General features: G+C 44.0%; 1 protein-coding gene across 4 annotated transcripts in view; it reads left to right on the top strand.

The window, feature by feature from the left end:
* Positions 1-6,836: 6,836 nt before the first annotated feature.
* Positions 6,837-27,713, top strand: part of LOC306715779 (semaphorin-3F-like) — a 57,150-nt gene continuing 36,273 nt past the window's right edge. For all 4 annotated transcript variants that reach the window (XM_079186255.1, XM_079186254.1, XM_079186253.1 and 1 more), the window contains exons 1-2: positions 6,837-7,128; positions 9,153-9,327. In XM_079186255.1, the coding sequence (XP_079042381.1) occupies positions 9,210-9,327 (118 nt within the window). In that variant the 5' untranslated portion in view covers positions 6,837-7,128; positions 9,153-9,209. The remainder of the gene's footprint in view (positions 7,129-9,152; positions 9,328-27,713) is intronic.

Below are 27,713 nucleotides of genomic sequence, written 5' to 3'. Positions count from 1 at the left end.
AACATGTTATATATTGTATTGTTTGCTTTCTGGCCGTCCACATATTGCTATTTTGCAACCAGAAGTGACACAAGTGGGTGAAGCTAGGGACAACTGAATGCTGAATAACACTGTGAAGGGGTTAAAATTCAAAGACAAAAACACCGACAATTCCCAAACTGGACAACAGCATGGTATCGACCGCCACTCCCTGTAGCATACCCTGCTTTATCATCTAATTTTACTCTATTTGACTCATAAATGGACATCATGCTGTATTGAATAAGACTTGAAACTAGCGATTAAGACCATAACCTCATAAATCTCATACAATTTGACTTATTTTTGCAACCAGAGGAGTTGCCCCCTGATGGCCATTAGAAAGAATCATTTCAGTTCAGTGGTATCATTGTTCTCATCTAACTCCAAACAGGAAAGTGATTAAATGTATATCCCAAAGTGTCAAACTATTTTAAACAAACTGTGTTTAGTCATTTAGTGGTCGAATAATCGATGTATTGAAAAATTACATAAAAGATTAGCTGATCTTGGGCCACATTCAAACGCTTTCATATAAGGAATAGAGAAACTCAGTGGGCAGAAATAGACCTGTTGGTGAAATACTCCATTCAAAGTAAGGAGGCATGTAGCATCAGGCCATGTACAGCAGCTAATCTGTGAGAGAATAGACCTTGTCAGAGCCCCTCCTATTTTTATGTGTCTTGAATGGTGATATTGTCCTGGGATGGTAGCAGGACCTCCTAGATAACTACTTTTACAGATTCTGATACATAATCATTGTATGTGTGAAAATGATTTCTCCTACATGCGTATCTAAACACTTCAGTGACTCCGTGATGTAATCCAGTTTTTACCTCTCCCAAGAGTCCCAGCAGCACAACATAAACTCTGTCCTAGTTCAGTACCTCCCAGAAGGTTGGTGTGAAGAGGAAATATGACGCATACTAAGTATGAATCATACATGACCCACCTAGAGGACTTGGGTTTCTTTTTTTTATAATCAGACCCAGTCCTCTGCTGAATGAAATCACCATTCAAACTCGGGTAGGTGGATTATTTGTTCAAATTTTGCCCCTCAACTTTACAGGGACGGCCAAAAAAAGACCCCAGACAGCCAGCCTCGGAGAACAGAGGCGTATTGAGAATCTCAAAGTGGGTCGGCCATTTCTCCACGGGCCGATGTCTCGGTTCGTGATTTTATTCAATTACACAGTATTTACCTTTCACATAACGTCAACACTGATGTAGAGCAGCGGTGGGGCAAAATGTACTCACCTGTTCCCCGACACACACATTTTATTGTGTCCCACGCGCACTCAATTTTAACGACACAGAAATACATATGCGCTCACACACACACACACACACACACACACGCACACTGTGGCGTGAGTTTGTTTATCCAGCTCGGTCAAGACCAGCGTACGGTCCTAGTCCCCTTCCCCACTTGATGTGTGAAAAGTGGAAGGAAATCAAAGCCATTTCCTTCATTCTGTGGGTTGTGGTTCCCGGGGGTGGGAGGGGCCGCCAGACTGGCAGTAAAGTACCGTTGAGGCCGCAGAGTCTGGGAAGTGTATGGAGCACCATGTGGTGCCAAAAACAACAGAGGAAACTGTTGCTCAAATGCACCAACCGCAGGTAGAGGAAAAGGAAGGTGGTTCAAGCACCGAGTTGTATTTTCGGCTCCAAGGAGTTGCATACTTTCACTAAGTGTGATCAGAGAGCCTGAAAATCCCACCCCCCCCCCTTCCCTCCTCTCCTAATTTGTTCAATTGCTTGTTTAACTGAGTCACTAACTCACTCACATTCATTCACCTCAGGTGATGAGAAAAGTTTCTTCTCTAAACACTTGAATTGTTGAACAACTTTTACCTTGTCGAGAGTTTCCCTGTGATATCTAGATGCGATGCTTTTCTTTTCTCATTTAAATGCTAATAACTTTGAGGACATCATCACAGAAAGTGCTGGGAGCAAAGCTTTTCTGCTATCTGGTCGCAGCACAAGGTGAGCACCTGCCTGCTGAATTTGAAGTATTAATAAGTCTTGTTGTTGGCGCAACAAGGCAGTCTTGGCTTTGTCGGAAAGCTTTGTGCACGTTTGTGCATGAGAGAGTGTGCTAGCCGCAGAAATAATACTATCAGGAATCAGAATTAGGTTCAGATGCCTGGCAATGAGGTTCTCGTAGCCAATGTGAAAACAAAGAGCACATTGTGATTTAAATTTGCGTCTTTTGAAAGAGGGCAGAGGTCATTGCTACAAACAGCACCTCAGGTTGTGATCAGAAAAGCATTACTTAGTAGGATAACGCAGCAAAATGTGTTTGCCCTTGACAAGTTTTGCTGGCTTTTGTAGGAAAACGCACAAAATGAGGAGTAACTTTTCTCAAGATGTCATACGATCCATTGTATGAGGATACTTTGCTTGAGTTAGCATTGAGTAAAAAAAGCAACCGAAAGTGAAAAACGTGCCTCCTGGTAACACAAATCTTCTTATTTGCATGTTGTGTTCTTTTAGCTGCTAGCTAACCACCAATAGCTTTGCTTACGACTGGTTAGGGTTCGCCCTGGGGCTAAGCTAACGGTAGCGAATGAAGGTCAGTGAATACTTCCTAACTGTAGGCTGGCTGCTAGTTAAACCCCAGGATCTGTTTTCTACAGTGGTGGAGAGTATAAGCTACTTAAGCCAAGTTAACAACACAACCTTTAAAGTTCATGGAGTGCTGTTTGTTGATGATCACAAAATAAGCTGTTTCCAGACATATTTACAATTTTCCCCTATATGCAGATCATTCAGTGTGTTATAGATATCTGGAATGCATCTGTGATGCACCGGCAAGCATCTTGCCTCGCATCTATAAACAGTTCACACATAACGTTTGAGCGGTGATGGGATTGATTTGCCTCTGATCTGTCTTTTTATCAGGCAGCTCCAAAAACCGACGGCTAAATCTGTGTAGTGTGAACTAGGGATTACTCAAGTAGCCTAATGTACTTAAGTACAACTTTGAGGTACTTGTACCTTATTTGAATAAGTCCGTTTTCTCCTACTTCTCAGGCTACTTCGGCTTCACAAAGAGAGAAATGTTGTACTTTTATCTGATGGCTGTATACTTTGCTGATTCAGATTTTAATTAAAAACACAAGCTATAAAAGGTTATAAAATACGATAGCATCTGTATATACTAAACTGCCAAAAAGTATAAAAATAAGTTGTAATAGGCTTCACCTTGACTACATTAAAATGATACCTGTACATTAATGCTGTAATGATTATCAAAAAAATATAGTGCGCTACATTTAACATCGTCAGGGGGCATTGTTTTCTACACAACTATTTGACGTTTTAGACCGTAAGTACATTTTATCTGCTGATGCTTTAGTATCTATACTTAAGTACAGTTTTACATTATTGTATTGCTACTTTTACTGAAGTAAAGGACCTAAATATTTCTTCCCCTGCTGTTTTTCTATTTCTAAGTGTGTTAAATGCAGGAGATGTGACTTGGAGGCTTAGGAATTGTTTAAAGGCATCTTTGGGTGAGTAACATAAGCAAAGGAAAGTAATTAAAATAATTTCTATAATTTTTAAATGAGTAATATGTAGTGAGTAACTAACTTCAACATATTTGCCCACTGGTTGTGACACATATTTCAGTCTCAACAGAACTAAGAAGAATACATGTTGAAAAAGACGAAAAAAGAGCCACATCTCGTCATCGCATTTATCACCTCACCAGCCCAAGATAGAAGCTGAAACTTCTCACGCTTCAACACAATGCAGGAACGAGAAGCAGCGTCTGAGCAGCATGCACCGGAGCGTCACATCTCTCCACACACATTGAAAGTGGGATTGCGATACGGATGATCTTTGGAACCGTGTAAGAATCACAAATTCTGACACAACACCTGGCATCTGTTCATGCCCTGCAGGCAGAGCCCCACAGAAAGCACTGTTCACGTCTCAGCTGGAATGCAGGCTCTTCTGCAGAGCATTAAAACAACTTCATACACCACTTGGATAGATGTCGACGGCGGCTTGGAATCGTGCACTGGCAAGATTTTATCTGAAATATTACAGTTAAGGCCCACTTAGGTCCTTCTGGGTAATGTAGACAACTCACCTTGGAGTCCTATCAAGCAGAAAAGATCGACTATAGGCAATCAGGGCTGACAGCTGGCTTTTTTTTCCTTTCATTAAACTGGACCGGATGAGTGATGTGTAGCTTTGCAGAAGCTGAAGGCCCCGCTTCTGGCTAAATTTGCCGTGTCCTTCCTGAATAGATAACTTGTCCTGAAGAGGAAGAAGTCTACTTGGACACATCAAACTGATCCTTTTCTATTTGACCTCTGCCAAGTCACTTTAAAAAAGAACCGTCATGCTGGACCACACTGCAGAGTGAAAGCGACGGTGCCACCGTCGTGACTTCATGTGGAAGAAAAGTTGAGCAGGACAGCTTGTTTTGACCGCATTGAGCCAAACACCTCGCAGACTTTCTCTCCAACTCCCAGACGGGCTTCACGGTGAATCGAGCGCATGACAATTTAAAGCTCCAGATTGGATGAGGGGCAGATAATGCAGGTGGGAAAGGACTTTGAATGGAATATGATTAAAAACGGGAAAAATGTTTAATTTTCTCAATGAGCTTTAGAAAATGTTCACAGGCGGTAACTCGGCGGCTTTGAAGCGCCCAATCAGTGTTTGAATAGAGGGGCAAATTAAGCATTTTAATCGACTTTTCCGTGTACCATTAAAATGAATGACACGCCTCATCCTTTTTTTTCGAATCAATGGGTACATAACCAAGATAACACTTTCAATTTCTGATAAGGTGGACCCAGCAATCATTACTTTGTCTGTGCTCTAAGTGGCCAAGATGGACTCGGGAGGTCAAATATTCACCGGAGTTAAATGAATGCAATGCTGTAATAAACTTGTATAATGAAACTTTTAAAGTTATTTTATCTTCTTTATAACACACACTTTGGAAAGTATAACTCAGGTATAGGTAAAAGTGAACTCGTGAAAAAAAAAGGATTTATTTTAAAGCCTCTCACTTGTTGATTGAGAGAAAAAGGACACATGCAGGCATCCCTTTAAGCCAAATCCTGCTGAACGTCTTCCCTCCACACCTCATGTGTGGGTGGCAGATGGTAACTCGCTGGTTGTCACAGCGATGGAAGATGGAAATACAGGCGACTGATTCAAAGCAAGCAAACGCCCCCTTTGCGAATAACAGAACTATAGTACTCTAGCAGCTGTAGAAGGGATTTGGAGACCTGTCTATACATTCACACAGCAGCTGTTTTTTCTCTTACGACTTTGAATCCAAAGCATAATAAACTGATAATTAATATAATTATTAATGTTAAGAATAAAAACTAGTAATGGTTCTCTTCCTTTTCCCTAAACAGTTTACGACTGGTGTTGTTATGCGACATATGGAGTGTGTACTTCTCATTGATTCTGTAGCTGAACACCATTCAGCCCATTAAATCTGCTATAATCAATGTTTTTGTATCACAATTGATCAAATGACAAAGTGTAATTTGAATGGGGTCGCTCGTGTTGACAAACCTCAGAGAATTATCCCCTCAGGTGTTTCAGCGTCTTTCAGCTCTGCCCAAAATTTTATCATAATCAGATTTTAAAAAGGAGTCTGATCAGTGCCTGAAACCAGTCACCCTTTTTTTTTTTTTGGGAAAGGGATTATTTAACAACGTCCTCATAATATTAGGTGAACCCAAACATCCCCACAAAGTGTTTCGGATAACATTAGGGTCAAGACTCTAAATCAATGTGTTGAGGCTTTTGCAACTTGTGTCCGTAGCCCAAGAATCTGGAAATGCAGGTTTAAATGTCATGTTGTAAAACTGCTGCATCCGCTCAGTAAACCTCATAAACAACCTGCATCTGATGATTGGCTTTAAAAATGTGCTCATATGGGTTATATGTGACATACATTTTAATTTGAATTACCACTGTATATAATAATGTTTTGTAAATAATTCACATATCAGTTATAAGTCACGAATAAGACGGCTGCCAGGTTGTGGAAATTTCCTTTAATCGGTTGGAGCATTAGCACTTATTTCAGAAAAAGGGCGGCAGGCTGCCATCAACTAAATTCATGATGATTAAAATGATTTATTAATTAGCTATTACATGCATAACGGCAGGCTCTGTGGATTACTATGTGAGAAAAGATGACAAACATGGATCTGCATTATAATCTGCATTATTGCCAATTACCAATGTTTTTTTTCACAACTTGGCAACCAAAACTTTTTCCTTGTTACTGTAACTAATATATAAAGATAATTCATTATTAACCATTAATTATTATCCAATTATTAACACCTTATAAGCACATAAAGGTCGCCCTACTAGAAAGTGGTTCGACAATTTTGCAACTTTTTGCACTTAATGTAATAATAAACATCATCTAGTGCACAGTAGAATGCGGATGATCCATTCTTTCCCTCTCTTCCTCCCCCTCCTGTGACAGCACAACAGCGCTACAACACGCTAGTAAATCACGTCTCCTCCCGGCTGGCTGATGGGCGGCTCGGCTCGGCGCTGCCCGCCCTGTGGGTGTGTTTAAGTCAAACGGGCCTCTGCATCCACCTGCTAGCGCCCTGCCTCCCTACAGTCAGGAGCGCCCAACTTTCCAGAGGAGCACACGCTGCGTGCCTGGACCTCTCTACACCGCAGGGACTTTGTTTCCAACTGCTTTTATTTATTTATTTTCACCCCCCCCCCCCCCCCCCCCCTACACGAGATGTTGATTGTGCTCGTGTGACGACGATATCTCCTCGCCTCGCGGTCTCGCGCAAGATTGTACTAGAGAAACATTTTCTCTGTCTTTTTTTTCATTTTCTTTTTTTTATTCTCTTATTGTGCTCTGACAAACTCCGGGGCCACGCAGTGTGCACAGGTACAGACCGCGCTCCTGAGCAGGGACTGTCCACCAGCAGCAGCAGCAGCAGCAGCAGCAGCAGCACCGGGATTTTCTATTGTTATTATTGATTTCAACTTGGAGACGAAAGTGACCGATCTGTTGGAATTGGTTTTGTTCAATGACTTGCATGGTTGGATCTGAAGTTGTATTCGGAAAGCTGTGACAACAAGGTAAGCCTGATTGTACTGTTGCGTTTTGCGTAATATTTTCTATTTAGCCTGCTTTATTATTGATGCTTTAAAAAAGCGTACCTGTCTGCAGCTGCACGCTTTTTTTTATTTTTTATTTCTTATTGTATTTGCAGCATGTTCCAACGACTGTTTTCTCCTATGAACATTTGAACAGAAATGGCTAATCATGGCTGATAATTTATAATAGATCAAAGCCTTACATGAATCATTCTTACTATCTTTTGAATTGCTATTCAGTTTACCGTGCGCTCTAATACCACACCAGACTGTTTACAGTTCTGTCGTCCATGTGTGGCCAAGGCTGGCAGTCTGTCACACACAGATTACAGTCTCTATCATACAGCAACATTGAACCTATTTCTCTCATTTTTCTTCACTGCCGAAGAACATTGTGATGGGAATATATTAACACAGCTTGATGTTGTTTTCATTGTCTTTTTTTCTGAATTCATTCTGGGGGAGGAGGTTTTCTACTCCTATTGTTGTGAAATATGATGAATGATCTGTGTTTTTGTAAGTTCATATTTATTGTCCTCTGTATAAACCAGCAGGATTCAGGGGGAGCGTTAATGTTGCCACCGACCTGACTTGCGGTTATTAGCTTTTGCCTTTCACTAGAAGTTAAATAGTTGCTTTAGATTTGCCCAACATGTGACGGTTAATAACTTGTAGATGCAAACAATGAAGAAGCTGAGAGCATCAGTGGAGGGTGGGAAATCTTGTGTAGGTATGAAGCAGTTTGGACAAGCATGATGGATTTAAATTATTCTCCATAAAACGCCCTTTTTTTTGCCAAATTACATTTATTTTCACGACTCAAAATTACTTGAGATATGTTTAAAGTGAGGGGACTCTGTGTCTCTCAGTCTCATCTGGGACATTTGCGAGCAGTGCCAGTGTTTGATTTCATCTGCGTGTGTGAAGTGCTTGGCCTCTGTCTCAGAATAAACAGCTGGATGGTTAACAAATTGCCAGTAAACAACTAGGTTTAAACAGCTGGGTTATGCTCATAAATCCACCTCAGCCGGCCGGTCTGAGGACCCTTTGGCTCTGCGGACGTCTCCAAAAGGTGCGTTTGAGATGGAGACCCGTTTCTAAATGTCCAGTGTTTGTTGTCGAAACATGCGGAGAAGAACTTCGTGTCCAATCAGTGAGGTCAGGCTGCTGTTTGGGGAATAGAGTGTGGTATAAAAAAAACAGTTCAACATGCAGACAAGTGGCAACATGCTAGAGATGATTAAATGGGCCGAGAGTGGATTTGATGGAGGATGGCCAAGGGCCAGAGGTGGCCTGTTAGACAAGTCTTTGCTGATGATTTGTGACAGATGTGTGGATCATTGTGGTTACTCCCTGGCGTCTATCATTCATTAACTGGGGACTTCATTGATGACCACTGCTGCATTGTTTGGAAGACTTGTTAAACTGTTCCAGTGAGCGTTTGAGCCCGTCATCATTTGTAAACCCTTTTTTAGCAAGAAGTTAATATTTTATTTGAGATTGCACCAATCACAACGTTGTCTCTTTCTCTAGAGGTCGTGGTACAACCCGCTGTTAGGTGAAGCTATAATTACAGAGCAGCACACACACACACACACACGTATGGTGTCATGACGTAGGAATGTGTTTTGGGTGCGTGGAGAGGAGCAGAAGAAGAAAAGCTTCTCTTACTAGAGTCAGCGTGCCCTTTCCATCAGTTTGTCACACACACACACTCTGAAAAAAACCAAGCATAATTCTTCCCAAATGGAAGTGTGCACACATCTCTAAAAGCTTGGCCCGTCTCCATTAGTTTGGTTGTGAAGCTCCCAGAGATCTGGGTGTAATCCCCACACCTCAGCGCTGCATCGCCAAAACTCACAGGGATCATGGGGCCCCTGGGAGCCATTTATTTGACACGTCACATAAATGAATAAAAGACTTCTTGTGGCAGATTGTTGTTTTTTTTGCAGCTTAGAGTTGAGAACGCATCTTCTCTTCTCACGTGTTTGTTTTTGTCCCTGCAGAGATTTTAAAAAGAAAACATAAAACGCTCTTGGTGTGCCGCTGGAGGTTGGTCGACCATGCAGCTGGACGGTCTGTGGACGCTCCACGCCCTCCTGGCACTGTCCGGCCTCGCTCTCGGGAACCCATTGAGCAATGACCCTTTGGCCGCACCCCGCGTCTTCATCTCCTTCAAAGGTAGGAACCTGAACCTCATCTTCCACTCTTTTATTCCCACCTGCCTCTCTTTCCTGGTGTTCCGACTCTTCCAATTCTGTGCCGGTTTTCTAAACTCTCCTGTGTGTTGGCTCATTGTGTGGCTGATGACTTGACAGTAAATGGAGCGGTTGTGGCTTTGGTAAGTGCTGAGGGTTTTTTTTTGCAGAGGAGGAACTCGCAGCATCCCCAGACTCTCGCGTTACACCTCGCAGCAGACCCGCAAACAAATCATGCAATTCTTATTTGCTGCCCCTTCCTCAGACCTCCAGGCGTTGTAATAACCACCAGATGCTTTCCACTGGCATGTATCGTACAAACAATTAAAAAACACAAGCAGCAGCTGAGCAGATGCCCATATTGAAGATATCGTGCGCTTCTTGTTCGCACTCCACTTGAAACAATATACATGATTATTGTTTTTGTCGATCAAAAGCGGCGTCTTTATCTTCAATTATCTTTATTGTGGAATCCCTAAATTGGAGCCGCAGAGCGAGACGGGAAAATAAAGAGCATGTAATAACTCTCTGGACCATTATGTGATTATTCCCCCTGGTGAAGGCAGACGTGAGCTTTAGTGGGTTGTGTTTGTGCGTTCCAATAGCCGCACAGATTGGGTGAGATGGGTTGCCGGGGTTCCAGGGTGTGTGTGTGTGTGTGTGTGTGTGGGAGGGGGGGGGGGGGGGGGGGGGGGTGAGAGGACGGTATTATCAAGAGCAAATTGCCAGGATCAGCCAAGCAGAGCGACGTCCCCGAGGCCTGTCCTGCTCGGAGATCAAGCCTTTTGATTAGCATCCAGAAAGAAGGCAAGGGCGGGCGGGCGGGCGGGCGAGCAGCAGCGCCCCTGTTTGCTTTGCTTTCCATTTCCCAGCGCTCCCTAGTGCAAGTTGACTTAATTAAGTGGACTGGCACAGTTCATTGTCGAAGGCGTTTTCTTGCTTTAATCAAGTGGGATTTACCACATCAGTGAATGCACATCCAGAGCTCAGCAGTTTTTAGATTTTTTTTTAATTTTCCAAATATCGTTTTAGTCGGTCCTCTACACACAACGCTGTGTTGTGTTCAGAGAGCTGTGCTGTTTTATTTTCTGTGAGCAGAAGACTTTCTGTGAGCCGCTTTTGCATAGGTGCATCTTTTGGATGGCTGAACTCACCAGAAATATATTTGAAAGCAGCGGACTACAGCCGCTGTTCTTTGGCTGACAAGCAAAGTGGGGAAAAAAAGAGCTTGGCTCTCCTGTTTACCTGTGTGTGTGTGTGTGTGTGTGTGTGTTTGCCTCTCCAGTCAATATGAATTTCACAGTCTACTGCTGCTGCCTCTCTCAGAGGAATGCACCCCCCTTCTCCATTCAATATTATGACTCTCTCTCCCTTAATTGCTTTTTGAGAGGCCCATGTAGTCCTTACCTTGGCAAGCCGGCTGCACTTCCCCTGATGCACCATGATGTGTTAAGTTTTTGCTTGAGCTGTTCGGGATTGCAGATTGCCTCCGAGCAGCAACTTCAGCGGAACGCAGTTGTGACGACGAGTGTCGACAGAAAATGCAGGGTGTTTTTTTTAATGAGGAAAAGAATGCATTAATTATCAGTCCCCTGTTTGTTATTATGGATCGTTATGGCGGCGAGTCGTGCTGTGAAGAAAAAGTTAAATTGCAGCCGTAAAGCCGCATGTTTCTCTCAGCGTCGAGCTCAACACATGCTCCAAACTGATTAACTCGGTAGCTGAGGAGCGAGGTTCAGAACCATGACCTCCATCTGGGAGGCCCTCACTTCCCTATTAAAGCAGGTAGAGTAAATCAGGGGACCTAATTGCTTTGCTTGGTTTCATGCAGCGTGCACAGCTTTTATGACGGGGAGAACACCGCCTTCTGTGGTATTGAGTCAAAGTATTGAAAGGACATGAGGGGAAAATACCTAGACACATTTCAATAAGATTAGAGTTCGCAATGTCTGAGGGATAAACCGTGGAAGTAGACTTTGTTCAGGCTTATCATGTTTTCTAGTAAGCTGAGTTTGCAAAGAAAGAAAGAAGTCTGCCTCCATTCCGACAGCAAACACATTACATTGGTAATCAATGTCTCATCTGACATTGATTACCAATGTCAAATGAGAACTGAGTGGTTGATAGAATGAGGAGAGGGAGCAAAGCAAATCCGCCGTAGATAATGAGTTGATATTTGAAGGTTAGTTGAGACAAGACTGCTGTCGCCAGCAACCCCCCCCCTAAGAGAGGAGTCGTATCAAATGGTCGAGCTGGAACTGCTGGGAAGCTGCTAGTTTGAGTCAACACACACCCAAAGTCCATCACAACGCTTTTTCCCTCTTGAATTTATTGAATGTAGGGCTGCAACTAAAGATTCATTTAATTATAGATTAATCTGCCAATTGTACTGTTGGCTAATTACTTTCTTGTTTTTAGTGAAAGATGTCTGTTTAGAATGTCCCACAGATCAAGGCGATGTATCCAGACTGCTTCTTTTATTCAACCAACAGTTTAAAAAAATAACTATTTTAAGTTTAAGGCATCAAATCCTTACATTTGGGCAGCTGGAGCCTGCGAATGTTTGGACGTTTTGCTTGATAAAATCCTAAAATGGTTAATCAACAGTCAAAATACTTTTCCGTCTTTGACTAATGGATTAATCAACTAGTCGTTGCAGTCGCTTTTTTTGTTTTTAATAATTTCCGTAAGTTCTCTGGAGCCATTTTAGTGTTTACATAAGTGAGCTTGATTGTTCTTTGTGTACAGGAGGGAAGTTGTAGAATAAAGTAAAGCCGTTCAAACGCAGTGCCGCCAAATCAGCCCATGTTTTAAAGCTGTCCATCAGTGAAGTGAAATACCGAATTAACATGTGAAAGGGTTGTGTGAGAGCATCGTCTCTCCGTGAGACTCCTAAGTCATGCAAGTGCCTTTGTGGCGTAAATCCATTAAGAGGTCGACTGATTTATATGTGCAGGGTTGTTGTTTTTTTAGATTCCTGCTTTTGTGTCACACTGTGAGGTACAGTTTCTGAACGAACAAAACACCCTCGGGGGGAAGTTTTGCCATGCAGAGTTTCGCAAAGAGTGCAACATTGCTGCTGTTGGCCCACATACCCTCCTTGACATATTTGAGTTCATGCATAAAGAAGATCCCAATCTAAATCCATGCTTATGGCTCTGCTGTTTCAGGCCCTATACCACACATAAACCTCTGCCTCATCTGGGCTGCCACGACTTAATTCACTCACAAAAAACATCATTTCACTACAGCCCATTCAAAATCGAATCAAGGCGCTGCCCAAGCTTTATATGCAATTGTTTACATGGAAGAGCCAACTTGCAACTGGAAGCCTCTGGTGACATGTTAGAGCTCTTTAAACAGGGGCTTTTCTCAGCCTGCTTAGATAAACAGACAGCAGGTAAACATTGGTTCAGAATAAACAGAGGCACAGGGTCAAGAATCTCCACCACTGTAAATTTTCTCTTTGAAAAGCCACGCAGACGTAATCTACTGGTGAGGGCGGAGCCGTGTCTTGTGCCACAAAGGCCGTGTGAGAATTAACACAGTGCCCATTTTGCCTTTTACTCACTTGGTGTTAATGAAATATGAAACGGCTGCTTTGACAACTACAGCAAATGGAATTACGCTTCGTCAGTACAAAGGAAGAGTCCTTTATTAAATGCCACAACATCATAAGGATTACAGCTCGCTCGCTCCCCTCCTCCACCCTACGTACGAGGCCAAATCCACACGGACGAGACCAGAGTGTGGGTCAACTTTGCCACAATAACATGCGAGCTCACCGACCGCCGCCGGGGCAGGTGGCGGTGAAAGGAAGCAGCTCTGGCCCGTTATTATTCCAGATATTTCTCATCTGCACGCCCTCCCGTGAAGGGCTAACAGCAGTCTCCTATTTTTACTCCTCAGCAAAGTCTTTAGTCTATATCGGGTGTGTGCGGGTGGGTGTGGGTGAGTGCATTTGTGTGAGTGGGTGGCAGCGTAGAGGGTCAGAGACTCTCCTTTGGGGTTAAATGCCAGGCATTCTGATATGTGTTGGCCCTTGTTATGCTTTACTTATGTAGTTATGTTCTGTAGTTATTTTTTTATTTTAATGCCCAGGAATAACAACAGATGAGGATTAAATCTGAACATTTTAGCTAAAAAGCATCTTAAAAGTGAGGTAGTTGTTGTGATTAGTCAACAGTTTGCTATCAGTTCATCTCTGGGCTTGCCCCATCACTGCCGTTCCGTCACTTATACTAGTAAATGTTTAAGCCGTTATTACTGCCGTTCATACAATGCACTCCAGTGGCCACTTTCTTCTGTGCGCTCCAGAGGTACACATTGGTGGTCAGAGGTCACTTGCGCTGTTATCAGCGCTGACCTGATTAGCTATGACAGCTTGCATTTTTCCAGGTTGGGAGTCGAGTGTTTACTCAATATTGACTGTGTGCCTGAGCAACTATAATGTGGTTATAAAGTTTAATGCAACGTGATTATCACAGATAACTTCCTGTTTAGCCGCCATCTAATTTGCGGGATACCTCAAACATGCTGGCACACCTTCGCCCTAATTTTAATATCGCAGCGTTGGCGAACCACAAGCAGAAGCCGCGAAACCACTGCCCCTGTAGCCTGGCACCGCCGCTGATGTTCGACTGTGATCTCTAATTAGTTTGTGAGGTCTGAGTCCATATATCCCCGCGGCAGCAAAGTAATGACTGACAAAGCATTGAAAACCACTGTTACTTTGGCCTGGTCCCAGACCTCAGCTTCCCTCCACAGCAGCTAAGCCAGGTTATATTTAGTGTAAAACTCTCCTCTCCTTCAGCAGGGACGCAGCAGTCATTTGCAGCACCGTGGTTAACCATTGAACACAGCCGGCAGGGTGGTGACAGCGGCTTAGGTGCAAACGCAGCTCGGTCCGGCACAGCGTGCACTCTGCTGCGATCCAGCTTTCAGGAGTGTCACTTTATTAGCCGGCTCCGGTTGGCTCGAAGCCATCCGTAAATGTGTATAACATTTGAAATATGACAGTGAAGCAAAAAGGGAGGCTGTGGTGTTAGGTCTAGTCTGAGTTCCAGGAACAGTCTTAATCCTTCAATGTAGTGCACATGACCTAAGAATTGCGATCCCTTCTACCTAACGTGTGTGTGTGTGTTTGTGTCTGGGAGAACCCAATTTGTGGCACATTTAACTGTGGATCACTGTGGATCAATGTAAAATTCATGCGCGGCACACATGCCTATATTCATGTCAGAAATGAATGTAGCCCACTTTGACATGCACTTATCTCTTTGACAAAGCTAGGTTCTGAACGCATAGCTGCATATCTCTAACTTTCAAGGTGCTCTTCATTGCATTTTAATCAAAATCATGCAACTATTGTGCTAAAATGATATGCGATCGTTAACGGGGCCGCGGCCCTCGTCCAAACTCGGGGCGTGGATGATTATCTAGTCAGAGGTAAAAGGTTAAATATCTACATTATTATTAAATGTCGATATGTCCAATGGTTTCAGGTTGACAGGGCAGGAATCAGGGATCGATTAGCTATCTGCCTGTGAGCCACTTTTACATAAATGTTCCCTATTGGGCAGATGACTGATGGGACCATGATTGCATTTTATTTCCGGACCAGTTGGTACATTGTTTCCATTAGAATACAAAGAAGATGACAACTGGAGAGGAAAAAAAGGCGACAGTGCACTTTGGTATTAAAGCACGGCACCACTGGAATTGAATAAACCTATGTGGATGTTATTTCAATGTGAGCTTCATACAGTTCTGAAACAAACTCATTGCATTTATTGCTTTTAAAGAAAACTCCACTCTATGCTAGGCGGCATAGCAATGAATCCACACCAAAGTTTTGCGTTTCATTTGAGCATGTTCCCAACGCAACAATTATATAAAGTATTTGCATTTAAATGTGGCCCAAATTCGTCTCCATAAAGCTTTGCAATTCACCCTAGAGTGTCCTAATCTGTCATCCATGTGCATCGATATTATAGAAAGCACTACTGCGCCTATTCTCACCCCTCTCTCCCTGTCAGGTGTATGTGTGGGACGGACGTGTGATATTCCTCAAAAAAGACGAGCCTGTTGGCACCTTTCAGCACATTGCCCCTGGATCCAGCAGTAATCTCGTGTCCGTTTCTGATGCTGCCATCTTCCCTCTGCAAAAAAAAAGTCGCGGTCACAGTGTCATCTCGTTGCTGTGTCCGCCAACCATCAGCGCTGTCTGCGCCTCCCACCCGGCGCTGATGGAATATCTGTTTTATTCTCTCCTTCCCATGGTTGTTAAACGCACACACACACACACACAACCCTTTCTTTATGACGGCCGATGAATCGAGTCATTGTGCTTGAGTGTTATAGAATAGCGCCACTTGGCACCTCGCTCAACCTGATTCTCAGGCCATATGGTGGTGAGGTCGTAAAATGTATCGCAGGCGGTTTGGGTGGTCCTAATGTTTGATTAAAACAAAGGAAATAGTAGCACTGCTTGTGTCCTAATTCTCCAACATCGGGCCAATCGGTGCTGGATGTATTGTACGTGTTAGCAGGTAACAAGGCTCATGTACACCTCCGGGGGATTATTGTGGGCTAAGGGAAACTGAAGGTGACAGAGTGCCGTCCAAATATAGCGATTCATCTTTGGATGCTTGGTTTCCTCTCTTGCTCATTTCTCTTTCCCCTGGCATGGGAACGGCAGTAAATGCACGGGGGCCCGGGGTGTTTGGGATTCCTTGCGTGGAAGGCCTGCTCTCTTTTAGCGTCTGCAGAAAGAGGGATGTGTGTTGTGTTGAGAGCGGGGTGTTCCCCTCTTTGGTCAGGGTTTCACCTGTGGAACAGCCTCCTGCGTCGGGTTACGGGCTCTGTCAGTGTCTGACCTCCGGGGAAACCAAGATCGTCTCTCGAAAAGACTGAGGACCCAGTGTTGTCTGTCCGTCTTGTCTTTCACAGGCATGTTGTTGCACCGGTTGCCCCCCCCCCCCCCCCACTACCTCTCTTCACCGGACTGGAAAATACCAGCCAGATTGTCCAGATACCGTGAATCACTTTCTCCCCACCTATGCAACATCTCCAATGTGTGTTTTTATTTATGGAACTACATTTATAAGTTTGCTGTTTTCTTTTTTTTTTTACCAGCTTTACATGAAATGGCCAAAGCTGCAGAACAATTACAAGTAGAGCAGAGCTGACGCAATTATGTCCGCGTAGTATATACGTAGTATAACATGTTGGAGCTGTAAATGATTCCACATGGTCAAACCCAACGAATACGACAGTAATTTTTGTGCTATGGTAGCTGGAGACCATGTCATGGGAGCCCGCTCACGTGCGATTAAACTCAATGAATCTTTTCAGTGATGTGGAGAAGGCTGTCACTCGCCATCTTTTGTTATTAGACCACCCTTTTGTTCAGGAAACTGTTAACACGTAACGATGCAGCGTTCTCAGGCTCGACATATTGCTCAATCTGAGCCTGCGACTTGGTATCTAGCACACCTGCCAGGCTTCAAGGTTGGTTCCTTTTTTTCTAGGTGGCATAATTAAGACTTCCTGTGGGATTTGGTGTCTTTTCTCACCTGTGAAAACAGGGTATTAGTGGGGACTGGATAAACAGGTTGAGGACTCAGACTGGCTTTATCTCTGCAGTGCCGCTGGGCCTGAACACTGTATATTCTTAGCGCTAGTGTTTCTCTTGTGGCAGATTAAGGTGTCAGGTAGAATAATGGTCCAGGCGGATTAGACACTTTCGTGGATCCAGCTCAAACCTGCACCCAAGTTTCATAAAAGGTTTACGCTTTAGAATGTGATCGACTTCTTTGTCTTCTTTCAGGGGTGATTTAAGCCCCATTGTCCACCATTTAGCTACTCAAAGATAACTTATATTGTCTGACATCAGAAAAGGAAATGCCTTTAATATTTGGTGCATGAAAATGTGAATGGTATTCAAGTTTTAGTCTTCTTCCTTCCGGGCTTCGGCAGTTCTCTTGCAGCCCCCCCCCCCCCCCCGTCAAAGTGCTCCATACTGTACAAGAACTGGTCAAACTGCCTTGTCTTCCACCTCTGCACATTTTCCCAGTATCACCTCCCTCCACTGGCTCCACTGGCTCCACTGGCTGTCCGTATTTTGCTCGTATCATATTCAAAGCCCAGAGCTGGCATACCAGTCTTTGAAAGGATATGCACCCTCGTACTTCTACTCAACACACCGCCCCCTCCCTGCTCCACATGAGGTACAAGAAGACGCCTGGTTCGCTCTTTGCTACGAAAAGCCAAGTCATCACTTGTTCACTCTCGTTCTTACCTTCCGGCTCTCAAATGGTTACAGCGCTCTGATCTGAGCATGCAGAGTCACTCCCTTTCAGCGGTTGTAGGTTCTCTGAATCACATTAGTTGCTGTCGAAAGACTTCCTTACTGTCTCCTTAGATCCGATTATCATGCATCTCACTTTTTTCGTAAATGGACAATCTGTTGTCAAATTGCACTGTTGTATGTTACTCTGGATAGGCAAGTTGGCCTTTCATGTACATACAGATCATTTAAAGGCTGATGTTGATCCACTAAGGCTGGGATTGTACGTGGAAGTTAATGGTATTATTACATAGACCTATTTTATATGGAAGGTGTTCTTCCGAACAATAAATATGAGTGCAAGTGCTTAAAGTGCGTCTCTATGCATGTGTGGATCCCTGAAGACGTTAAGTATATGGGAGCTTTTCAGAAAGGTCAAGTGGGGGGCCACGAGTCGGACTGAAGAGGTCAAGGCCACTGCCCTCCCCTCTGATCTACAACCTCAACATAATTTCTCACCCTCTGTCAGTGGGGGATTGAGTTTCAGATGCATCTTGCTGCCTCAAAGACTCTGGCCCTCTAATGTGACCTCTCTTCTTTGAGGTCTACAGTAAATACACCGTGACTGAGATGGTGCACTGTACCGTAACCTCAGAATGAGGCGGAAAAAATAAACTGTGTGTCATTGGCAGATCACGCACAAATGAAAGGCACTGCATTTTGCATGCACAGCTGAATGTTTGTTCTGCAGACATATTGCACATATGCATGGACTGTGCATTCAGCCGGCAAAAACGTAGACGCAAGTTGTTTGTTTCCAGTTTCCAACATTTGAACATTTTCTTCACTTGAAAAAATGTGTCCAGTGGGATGATTTAGTGTACAAAATGGTACAGTGTGAATTCTATCCCATCAGAATTAGTTGGGCTATAAAAGTAAGAAGCATATGTTTGGATCAGCTGTAGTGTCACAAGATTTTTAGGAAACCAAAAGGTATTATAGTTAAAGTAAAAAAGTTATTTACAGTTGACTTGCACTAAATCTTTGTTTTATGAAAGAAATACTGACTACAGAAGTTAAGGTAACATGGTGTCGTGCCAATAACTCAAGTCAATTTTATTTATATAGCCCAATATCAGAAATCTTTACAGCGCACAGACACCCTCTATCCTTTTTGACCTTCGTTTTATATAACAAAAACATTAAAAAAAAAAAAAAAAAGTTTACAGGCTACACTGGCCATTGTTTCAGAGTTCACTGAATCGTGATGAGAGTAAATTGCAGTCAGCATTTCACCCAACCCTCCGATTCCAATCCTTTCAGCACATTTGTCCCCGCTTCCCACCTCCTCATCTGGTCAGTGATGAGGTCATATACTATTCCACTTTTGTAAGGGGGGAAGGGGGGTGGTGAACGAGGCTGTTTCGAAGACACACTGAAGAGTTTAGCCCATAAGAGCACTCAGGCATGTCACAATGCGTGCACTTTGATGCCTTTGTAGTGGCGTGGTTTTGAAATGCTGATTTGGAGATTTCCAAATCAGCTGCCTGTTGGTGGAGTAGGTGTTAATTGCAATGTGTGGGGATGGACTCTCATTTACATCCATTGAGGCCGGGCCAGGGCCAGCGGTGACCCCCCGACGGGCGTTTTTATGTCAGCGGCCCATCCTTTCAGGCCCCCTCCTGCGGCGGCGCCTCTTGATTGGTGGAGGAGTGAAAAAGAGGAACCCTGGCATGCAACTCTCCTTGTTGTTGTTGTTGTTTGGCATCGCCCACACACTCTTCCCTCTGTGAAGGACCTTTAGCCGCAGGGGGTTTTGTGTAGGTTTGCCTCTTATTCACAGAAGTTCATACGCATTCTGGGAGACCTGGGGGTGGGCGTCAAACGGGCATTAGGCCTTTTGGGCCTTTTTTTGTCAATGAATGCGGCGCCCAGCGTCCCGCAGGCCTTTCTCTGTGCCGCCTATAGATTTCTCAGTCCAGGTCCAAGGAGCACCACTGTGGAGCTATAAAGGAAGGACAGAGGCCCAGAATGGAGGTGAAAAATGAGGTCCTCGCATTGGAGGGAAAATGAAAGTCAAGAAGAGAATGTTTACATCCTGCGCTCCAGCTCGGCATGCTGCCAAACCAGTAGTGGGCCATGTGTTGCAATGTGAAAGCACAAGGATTACGAGTATTAGGGATACTGTTCGTGAAACTGTTTGGTAATGCCCAAATGTTGCTTACTTTGTTCAATCACCCCCCGTCCCCCGTCTTTGCTTCTCTGATCTCCCTGCTTGTCTGAGCAGGACGTACACGCTCTTGAGCTCCTCTCATTGTTTTGTAAATCTTCAGCTGAGATGAGTGCGCTAAGTCTGTGTTTGACTTATTAACTCAGTTGCTTGTTTTCCTGCTCAAGCCTTCAATGGGGGGGGGGGAGTTAATGAATACTTTATTGCCACTTTACTGTGTGGATCTTAGTGGAGGTATTTAATTTCGTCCCCCTGGGACGTCCTGTGGCGTTTCCCAGAGTTTCGGAGCAGCCTACTTTGCATTTCCTTTCTCCGAGAAGACAAACGGGTCCGGAGTCCAAGATGAACCGCTCTGACAGAGGGAGGGTGAGACAGAGAAAAGGGGGACAGAGAGAGGAAGAGATGCAGGCTTGGATTTCACTCCTACGTCTTTCCCTCCAAGCTCTGAATACATCCAAAGTCTCTCTCATGGGCCACAGTGTGGATCAGGTTCTACCCCCACTTGTCTACCATCTTCCCAGTGTTGACGTGCTTATGTTTTACCTTCCAGGGAGGAAATTGAAGACAGCTAGGGTGCTCGCTGAGGAACGGAGTTGCAGAAAGCGTAGAAGAAGTTTGTTTCCAGGGTAGAAAGTCCCGTCAGTAACTGTACACTGTTGGACGCGCCCATATTCTGTCATTTAGCTGGAGTTCAGCTCCACTGGTGTGTAATCAGGCTGCCATCCATCCATTTGTCACCGTTGCGGTTGTCTTCCTGCCGCCTTTGCTGCAAGAACAAACCTCCCAACTCCGCCTCAGGTAATGACTGATGTCATCAGCCACCTTTGCAGTGTTTCATCTCTTCTGCTCATAACTCTGTCAGACTGAGCTCAGCAATGCAGCTCAACTGTGACGAGTGTTTGCTATTTTAAAGGCCTGTAATTAAGCCAGTTAACCTTTTTTCCGTCATAGTGAGCGACCAGAGAGGGGTTCAAGGGGGTCCCAGCGGCCACCTCTGTCACGTGTTGGACCCTCGTAGTGAGGGATGGCTTTTAAATGGAGGCCTCCCCGCCATAAAATAAAGCACCTAGCTAGTGAAACCAACCCGAGGGAATATTTAAAAGACTGGCAAAAGAGCAGTAATGAATAAGCAGGTCTTCCTGTTTTCTTAAACGTGGAAGCAGCATTGAGTAAAGGTAATTGATCGTAACTAATTAGCGGCGGAGGGATAAATGGTGGTTATAGGTGAGATGCGGCGCTTTTAATGACACGCTGTGGGGATGGAATGCACTGTGGAATTAACTCTTCAGTGACACCACTGGGGCCGCCAGCCCACGGGAAAGCTCAGTCATGTGTTTGTGTTTGCGGGTTAATCTCCAAGGCACCTTAGGACTCATTGGCTTCGCAGGAGCATGTGGAAATAAGTCAAGTGAATTTGAGCCAGTTTTGACCTATTCGTTTCCGAAAGAAACTATAAATACGACTTCTGTTGAGCTTGCACCTGTTGGGTGCTCTTAGTTAAAAATGGGACACTTGTTGCGTGTGACAGTGAGAGATCCGGCTGTTTGCGGTCATCAGGAACAATGCTGCTGTGATGCAAGTTGTCCTCTCACGTGCCCTCTCACCAGCAAGACTTTTTGTTTCAAGGGTTTAGACGTGCTTAAATGTATATTTATGACGAATTTTAGAATTTGCATGTGCAGCAGCACAAGAAAGCCCACTGAAATCAAACCAACAAGGAAGCATAAGCCACGTTCTTTTTTAAATGATGGGCTGTTTGAGTTGTGTAATATCAGCTTGCTACTTTCACCCTGTCAAAACATGGCAGGAAGACAATCCTCCTCCAAGATCCAAGTTGTGTCAAGTTCTAAAATAACTGGCAGACACCAGAATCGCTGATAGATGCAGCGATGAATCTTCTCACAGCTGGGGCTGTTCATCTCTCTTAGGTTAACACGTACCCCAGCTCTCTCTCTCTCTCTCTCTCTCTTTCTCTCTCTCTCTCTCTCTCTTTCTATCTCTCTCTCTCTCTCTCTTTCTCTCTCTCTCTCTCTCTTTCTCTCTCTCTCTCTCTCATTCTATCTCTCTCTCTCTCTCTCTTAGCAACGTGCTTCCGCTGCTTGGCAATGTTTGTCTCTTGAGATGTGGAGAACGTTCACTTTCATGCGTTAACCAGAGGGGATGCTCTGAAAAGAGCTGTCATGACCCGGGACAATCGTTGACACACCTGATCGTTTACCTGTCAAATACTTTTGTCTCCTTTTTAATCCTCCTTTTTAATTTGATGCGACGAATGCTTTCATGTGATACCAAATGTGTCTGGATAAGCCTGTGGACATGATCATTCTTTTGTCAGCGGTGGGTGTGTCTCACGTAAGATCATAAAATATGGCTCTCAAAGCAAAGCAATCCCATTTGATTAAATGCCATTCCCGCAGGGGATGAAAGATACGAGAACTAAGTTGCTAAGTGTACCATAAGGTCTTTATTTTCTCTAATTTGGCACACAATTGATTAAATCAGACGTTCGGATTAGCAGAAGAGATACACGCTATGAAGGGAAGTGCTACTGTTAAATGCTCCATTTCAGTGGAACCTGAAGCCGCAGCCTCGGCGCAGACCTCATCCTTCACATGCTTGTTCGGAAATAAAAAGGCCTTGATGTTGATTGTGATGAATATCATCTGGAGAAACGTGTCCTTGCCGGCAATACATCATTGTTAACCTCACCGGGCTGTGGAGTGAGCGGATATTTATGACTTGTCTCTCCTTTATGTCAGGAAAACCACTTGGAAAACTGTGGCTGTGAAAGCTCTGCATTATCTTATGATGCAGAGTAAAGTGTGTTTTGTACAAACGGGGATAATATACTGCATGTCTTTTTTGGATCGTTTCAATATTGCATGTCTCACTCACTTAACTACAAATTGCATGCACATTACTGCTGACAAATATCCAAACTATGATGATTTCATCCACCGATGTCAGTGTGGGGCGAACATTACCTTGTTTTATATCATGGAAGCTATGATTTTAGTCAAAATTATTGTAATTTGATTGTTGATATAGTTGGGAGTTATGAATAAAGTCTGTTTGCATATATTTGGTCCAGAAGTTGGAGGTTTTATTGAGTATTATCTTCGCTGTAATTGTTTAAGCAAGTACCCAGCTTGTTAGTTATATTTTCAAACAGAAATGAATGAAAACCTGCTTGGAAGTAGACAAAATCTAATAACCTGTAGTGTGTTTTGGTGAAGAAAAAAAGATGAAACGGGCTAAAATAAACCAAAGCACCCTCCAATGGGGATGAACACCAATTAATCTCCCACTGTTCCCAGTGGTGATGTACTGCAGTTAATCACACGTTATTCCCAAATATTTTCTTTGCAGTGAACTCTCTCTGGCTGAGATACAAGCCATACATCTCTGACGAATAGTCGACATTCTCACGATAATCTTGCCCGGGGAAGCAGATTACTCTCTCCTCACACAAGAGCTCTGTTTTGACTTGTCTCGCTTAATTGCCGTGTCAATTAAAATATATTTTTTTTCAAAGACATAATGTGGGCAGGGCAGGGCCTGTGAGGATCTTGAGAGGCTCTGTCTTGTTCACAGCTGTGGCTGGCCTGCAGTGTTGATGCAGTGAGTGAGAGGAAGTGAGGTTGGGTTGCCAGGGTGAACAGCCAAAGACGGGCTTCAGGTGCATTTTCCTGTCCAAATGAGGTTAACATACCTTTCTCACATAGTGTATACAGAGGGGCACCGTCATCATGATGTAAATCCAGAGTGAGATAACGCTCAGATGGAAGTGCTGTTGATTTAGGGAGTGTAGATCTACTGTCAAGAAAGGTGGACGTTTTTTGGGGAAAATGTCCAAGATGGAGCAATTCTTTGCAAATTGATAATAAAATGAATGGATGAAGCCGCTTACCGACTTATAGTCACCTTTACAATTTAACTTTAAGCCTGCTTATTGAAAATGATGTGAAAATTACCACTATGGTTTACTGTGCATCAATGGGGGCCAATGATAACATGCCATATTAACTGCTAACAAATTGGAGCAGAGGTTTGTTCTGTTTGGCAAAGCGTAACAAATCTATCAACGTTGCCTTGTGGGACAAGACGGACTCGAACCGTGATGGGTTTCATTCCAAATTGAGGGTTAATTGCGGAGTGCTGCGGGGACGCGAAACAGTGTGAGAACTAGGCAGTTCCCTCCACAGTGTTGGGTCTTTGGTATTAAAAAAATGCCAAATTGGACCAGGGGCGTAAATTGGGGGGGGCCAATGGCCCTTCCCCACTTCCTTCCCCCTACTTCCGACGCCCTTGCTCGGACAACATTCATCTCCAAACTCTGCCTTCATTTTGATCTCAACTACACACCTTTAACATATTGTGACTGCATCTTGCATGTTTGCAACGCTATCACAGTCACAACATCTGTCAAAACGGCCTCTGTGGTGGTTCCTGCTAGTGTGTCCAGGACCACATTTTGCCATGATGATAAACACGCACATAAAGCTTCTAAAGTGGAGAATCTCAAGCGTTTGACAAAGTTTCGACACAATGATAAATCGTTCCAAAGTAACCTACTGTATTGTAGAAACTTGTCTAGCGTAGCATTGATGATAGGCTTTTAAGGGTTGAAGCCTTAAGCTGGATTTAGATTGGTTTGTGAGGGTTTACGGCGCAGCTACGATCCACGTCTACCTGCGCCGTCTCCGTAGAAAAGCCTACAGCTTCCTCAGAAATGTAACTACAAGTTGGGGGCTCCAACTGTAGTTGTAGACATAAAGTATTGATTATCTTCTCCTTTGCAGCAACACACATCTAGCAAAGCCATCTTCTCTGCACGCCTTCTGCGATAACCATTCTCTATCACAATTAATGAAACGGAGGAAAGAATGAGGATAATATTAATGCCACCTACCTTGGTGGATGACTTTCTAAAGGTATAAGATTCCTCTAGTAGTTAAAATTGTTGTGCAGTGTTTTGACAACTGATAAGCTTTCAAACTCCTTGATGCATCACTCAGACAGAACTTCCTAGATCTTATTTAATCTTCCCCATACCTGTAGCAACACGCCCCCACCAACACCTTTTTCTGTTTCTGTGTACACAATGCTATTTTTGGTCTGAACGCACACTAAGGTCTCAGGTCCAAAGAGGAGCCCTCAAGGTCCATCAAGGCAGAGCATTGCCTCAAACTGGGATAAAGTAGAGATAACGTCAATTATCTCAGTTACACTTTTCTCTCGCTGAAAAAAAAAACTTTTGGGCCCAGGAGGCCTCCTGGTTTCTTGTCTTTACCATCTCGGAATTCACTCTGAACAAAAGCTGCATTTTAGCCACTTTGCAATCTATACTTCCGACCCCTCCCGTAACTCATTACCCGCTGCCAGAACTGCTCAAGAGGAGGGCTGCAGGGTCACAGAGTAGGATATCCTGCCTGTCAGTCAAATGTCAGGGCTGTCAGGTGTATGCCTGCTGTTGCAGATTTAAACCCAAGTAGGGGAAAGACGGACTAGTCATTAAAATCAGAAAAAAGCATGGAGGCCGAGGTTTTGATTTTTGCCAAAAGCTCAGTATATTTCCACAGCTGTCAAACTGTCTTTATGTCTGCTGCCATGTGTGGATGTCACCTCAGGCACGACGGGTTTCCTCTGGGTTAATGAGGAAGAGGGATGAAGACGGGGGGACAGAGGTGAGGAGTTGTGGGGGGAGACGTGCTCGGCTCATCTTTTCTAAAAGTGTTTTCTTTATGTAGACCCAGTGCTGACCCCGGGGCTTATGGGATTAATATTGGGACCAGTGGATGGCTGCAAAGGAATTTGATCAAATGAAGAGTTTCTGCACACACACAGGTTGTTTTTAAGGAAATGCATGCAGGGGCGACACCACTCTTCCTCCCACTCCAGTGACCCTGAAGGAATATAGTATTGAAAATGGGATAATTAATTAAATGGACGGTGATTTGGGTGGCATTTATGGCTACTATATGAGGAACTTTCATTTTTCTGTTGATTTTGGCGGTCCCTGTGGACCAAAGCAGTAGTGTTTCTGAGCAGCAGAGTCCCTTTAAGTTGGTTTGTACTCGCCGTAGTGAAGTTGGCATGTGGTGAATGTACCAGAAAATGATGTAACCACGACCAGCGCGTCGTGAACGAAGCCTCCACAAGTTGTTGCGGCACTTGGTCGTGCACCTCTTACAGGTTTTCAGACATGACTGTCACAAATAGTTCACTGATTAAAGCACTATCAACATGTTGGAGGATTTTACAAAGGTCAACTCGGTTTTAAATGCTTTAGATACCGGAGGTCTTAGTGTATATTTTGCCAGCCAAATCAAATTGTTTACATCATTTTCAATTTTGTTTTTTTTATAATGCATTTAATACTCTTTTCTTTTCTTTACAGGGCTTATAAAGGCCATAAAGTTGTCTGTGAATGTAGGGTATGGCTTTTCAGTTAATGAAAATTCCTCCCCGGCTTTGAGGAGATCGGTTTGTGGCGCTTTGCTGCTTACACTAGTTCTCTTCTTGCTTCTTCACAAAACTTTTTGTTTGTACGCCCTCTGGCGTTTCAGAGAATAATGCAACGAACGCCGTCTTGAGCACGAATGCCTTTTTGCGTGCTCGTAGCTCGTGCGCCATCTGCGGGGGGGCAGAGTATAAGCGAAGCTTGAAAAGTATAAACGAAACTTGTTGGCTCCAAGTTTCATAACCAGTTAAAAGTTCCTCATAGTAACTTTAACAGGTTGAAAGCACACATATCATATAGCCTACTGTGTTCATAGTTACGGTTGTTCATTAAAAATACTTTCAGACTGTAATCTTAGTAGCACTGACCAATAGTGAAAGTAGCCATGGTCATTGTCATACAGTGAACTTTTTTGCTCCATTTAGACTTTTCATTTGCTCTTCTCCTCTCGTCTGCCCTCCCCTCCCACTTGCTGCATTCTGCTGTCATGCCAGCCTCAGAAGTTATAAATGACTTTGGATTTGTGAGCCTTTCATGGGTTTGTGTAAGGGAGTTCCTTTGTAAGCTTCAAATGTTTAGGGTCAAAGCAAGGCTATCATACACCCAGAAGAATTATGGACGTGTGAAGTGCGAGTTTGTTGTTGAAATGATAAAAGGAAGTTCCTGAGGGACGGTATATCATACCACTCCAAAAAGCAACAGAAGGGTTGTCAGAGGGAGTGTGGAGCTGTCAAATAACGAGGGAGAGTGTTCAGAAAGATACATGAAGGTTTTTTTTCCCCACCTGGTTGTATTGCAACACTACTGGGAAGCTGCAGCGCTGACCTCTAAGTGCACTCAGTCTCCCGGAGAGATTGCAGCCTGTGACAGACCATGATGCCGCGCCATTAGCTGAGATAAGGCAGGCAGGGATTGAGAAGCTCAGATCAATGAGTCATTATGGGGAGTGCAGAGGTCCGGCCGCATGCGCTGCCAGAGCGGGATGCTTACAGTCGTGGCTTAGCGGCAACGCAGCCCAGCAATCCCTCAGCCGCTTCCCACCAACCTGCGGCGAGGCCGTCCTGGAAGAAAAACCCAGCAGGATTTTCTCCGGATTAACGGTTGATTCCATGTCAAATATGCTATCCAGGAACCGACGAGACGTGGGCATCAACCTTTTCACCTGACACATTTCAGATTGCCAGAGCAGCTTGTTGGTTTCTCACCTTCACATGGTTTATTTGAAGTCCCATTTGTGGAGTCTGCCTTTCTGTGGAAAGCAGGTGTTGTTCCGTGTGAAGTCATGATTTATTCTCTATTGAAAAGGAAGGTGGCTGATATTTAAGAAGCATTTTCACTGTTACAAGGTAAAACTAAAGGCGAGCCAGAACATTGGACATTGCACAT

Source organism: Pholis gunnellus, assembly GCF_910591455.1.
Source record: "Pholis gunnellus genome assembly, chromosome: 3".
Lineage (NCBI taxonomy): Eukaryota > Metazoa > Chordata > Actinopteri > Perciformes > Pholidae > Pholis > Pholis gunnellus.
Note: the sequence above shows the minus strand (reverse complement) of the source record. Positions and strands in the feature narration are given on the sequence as shown.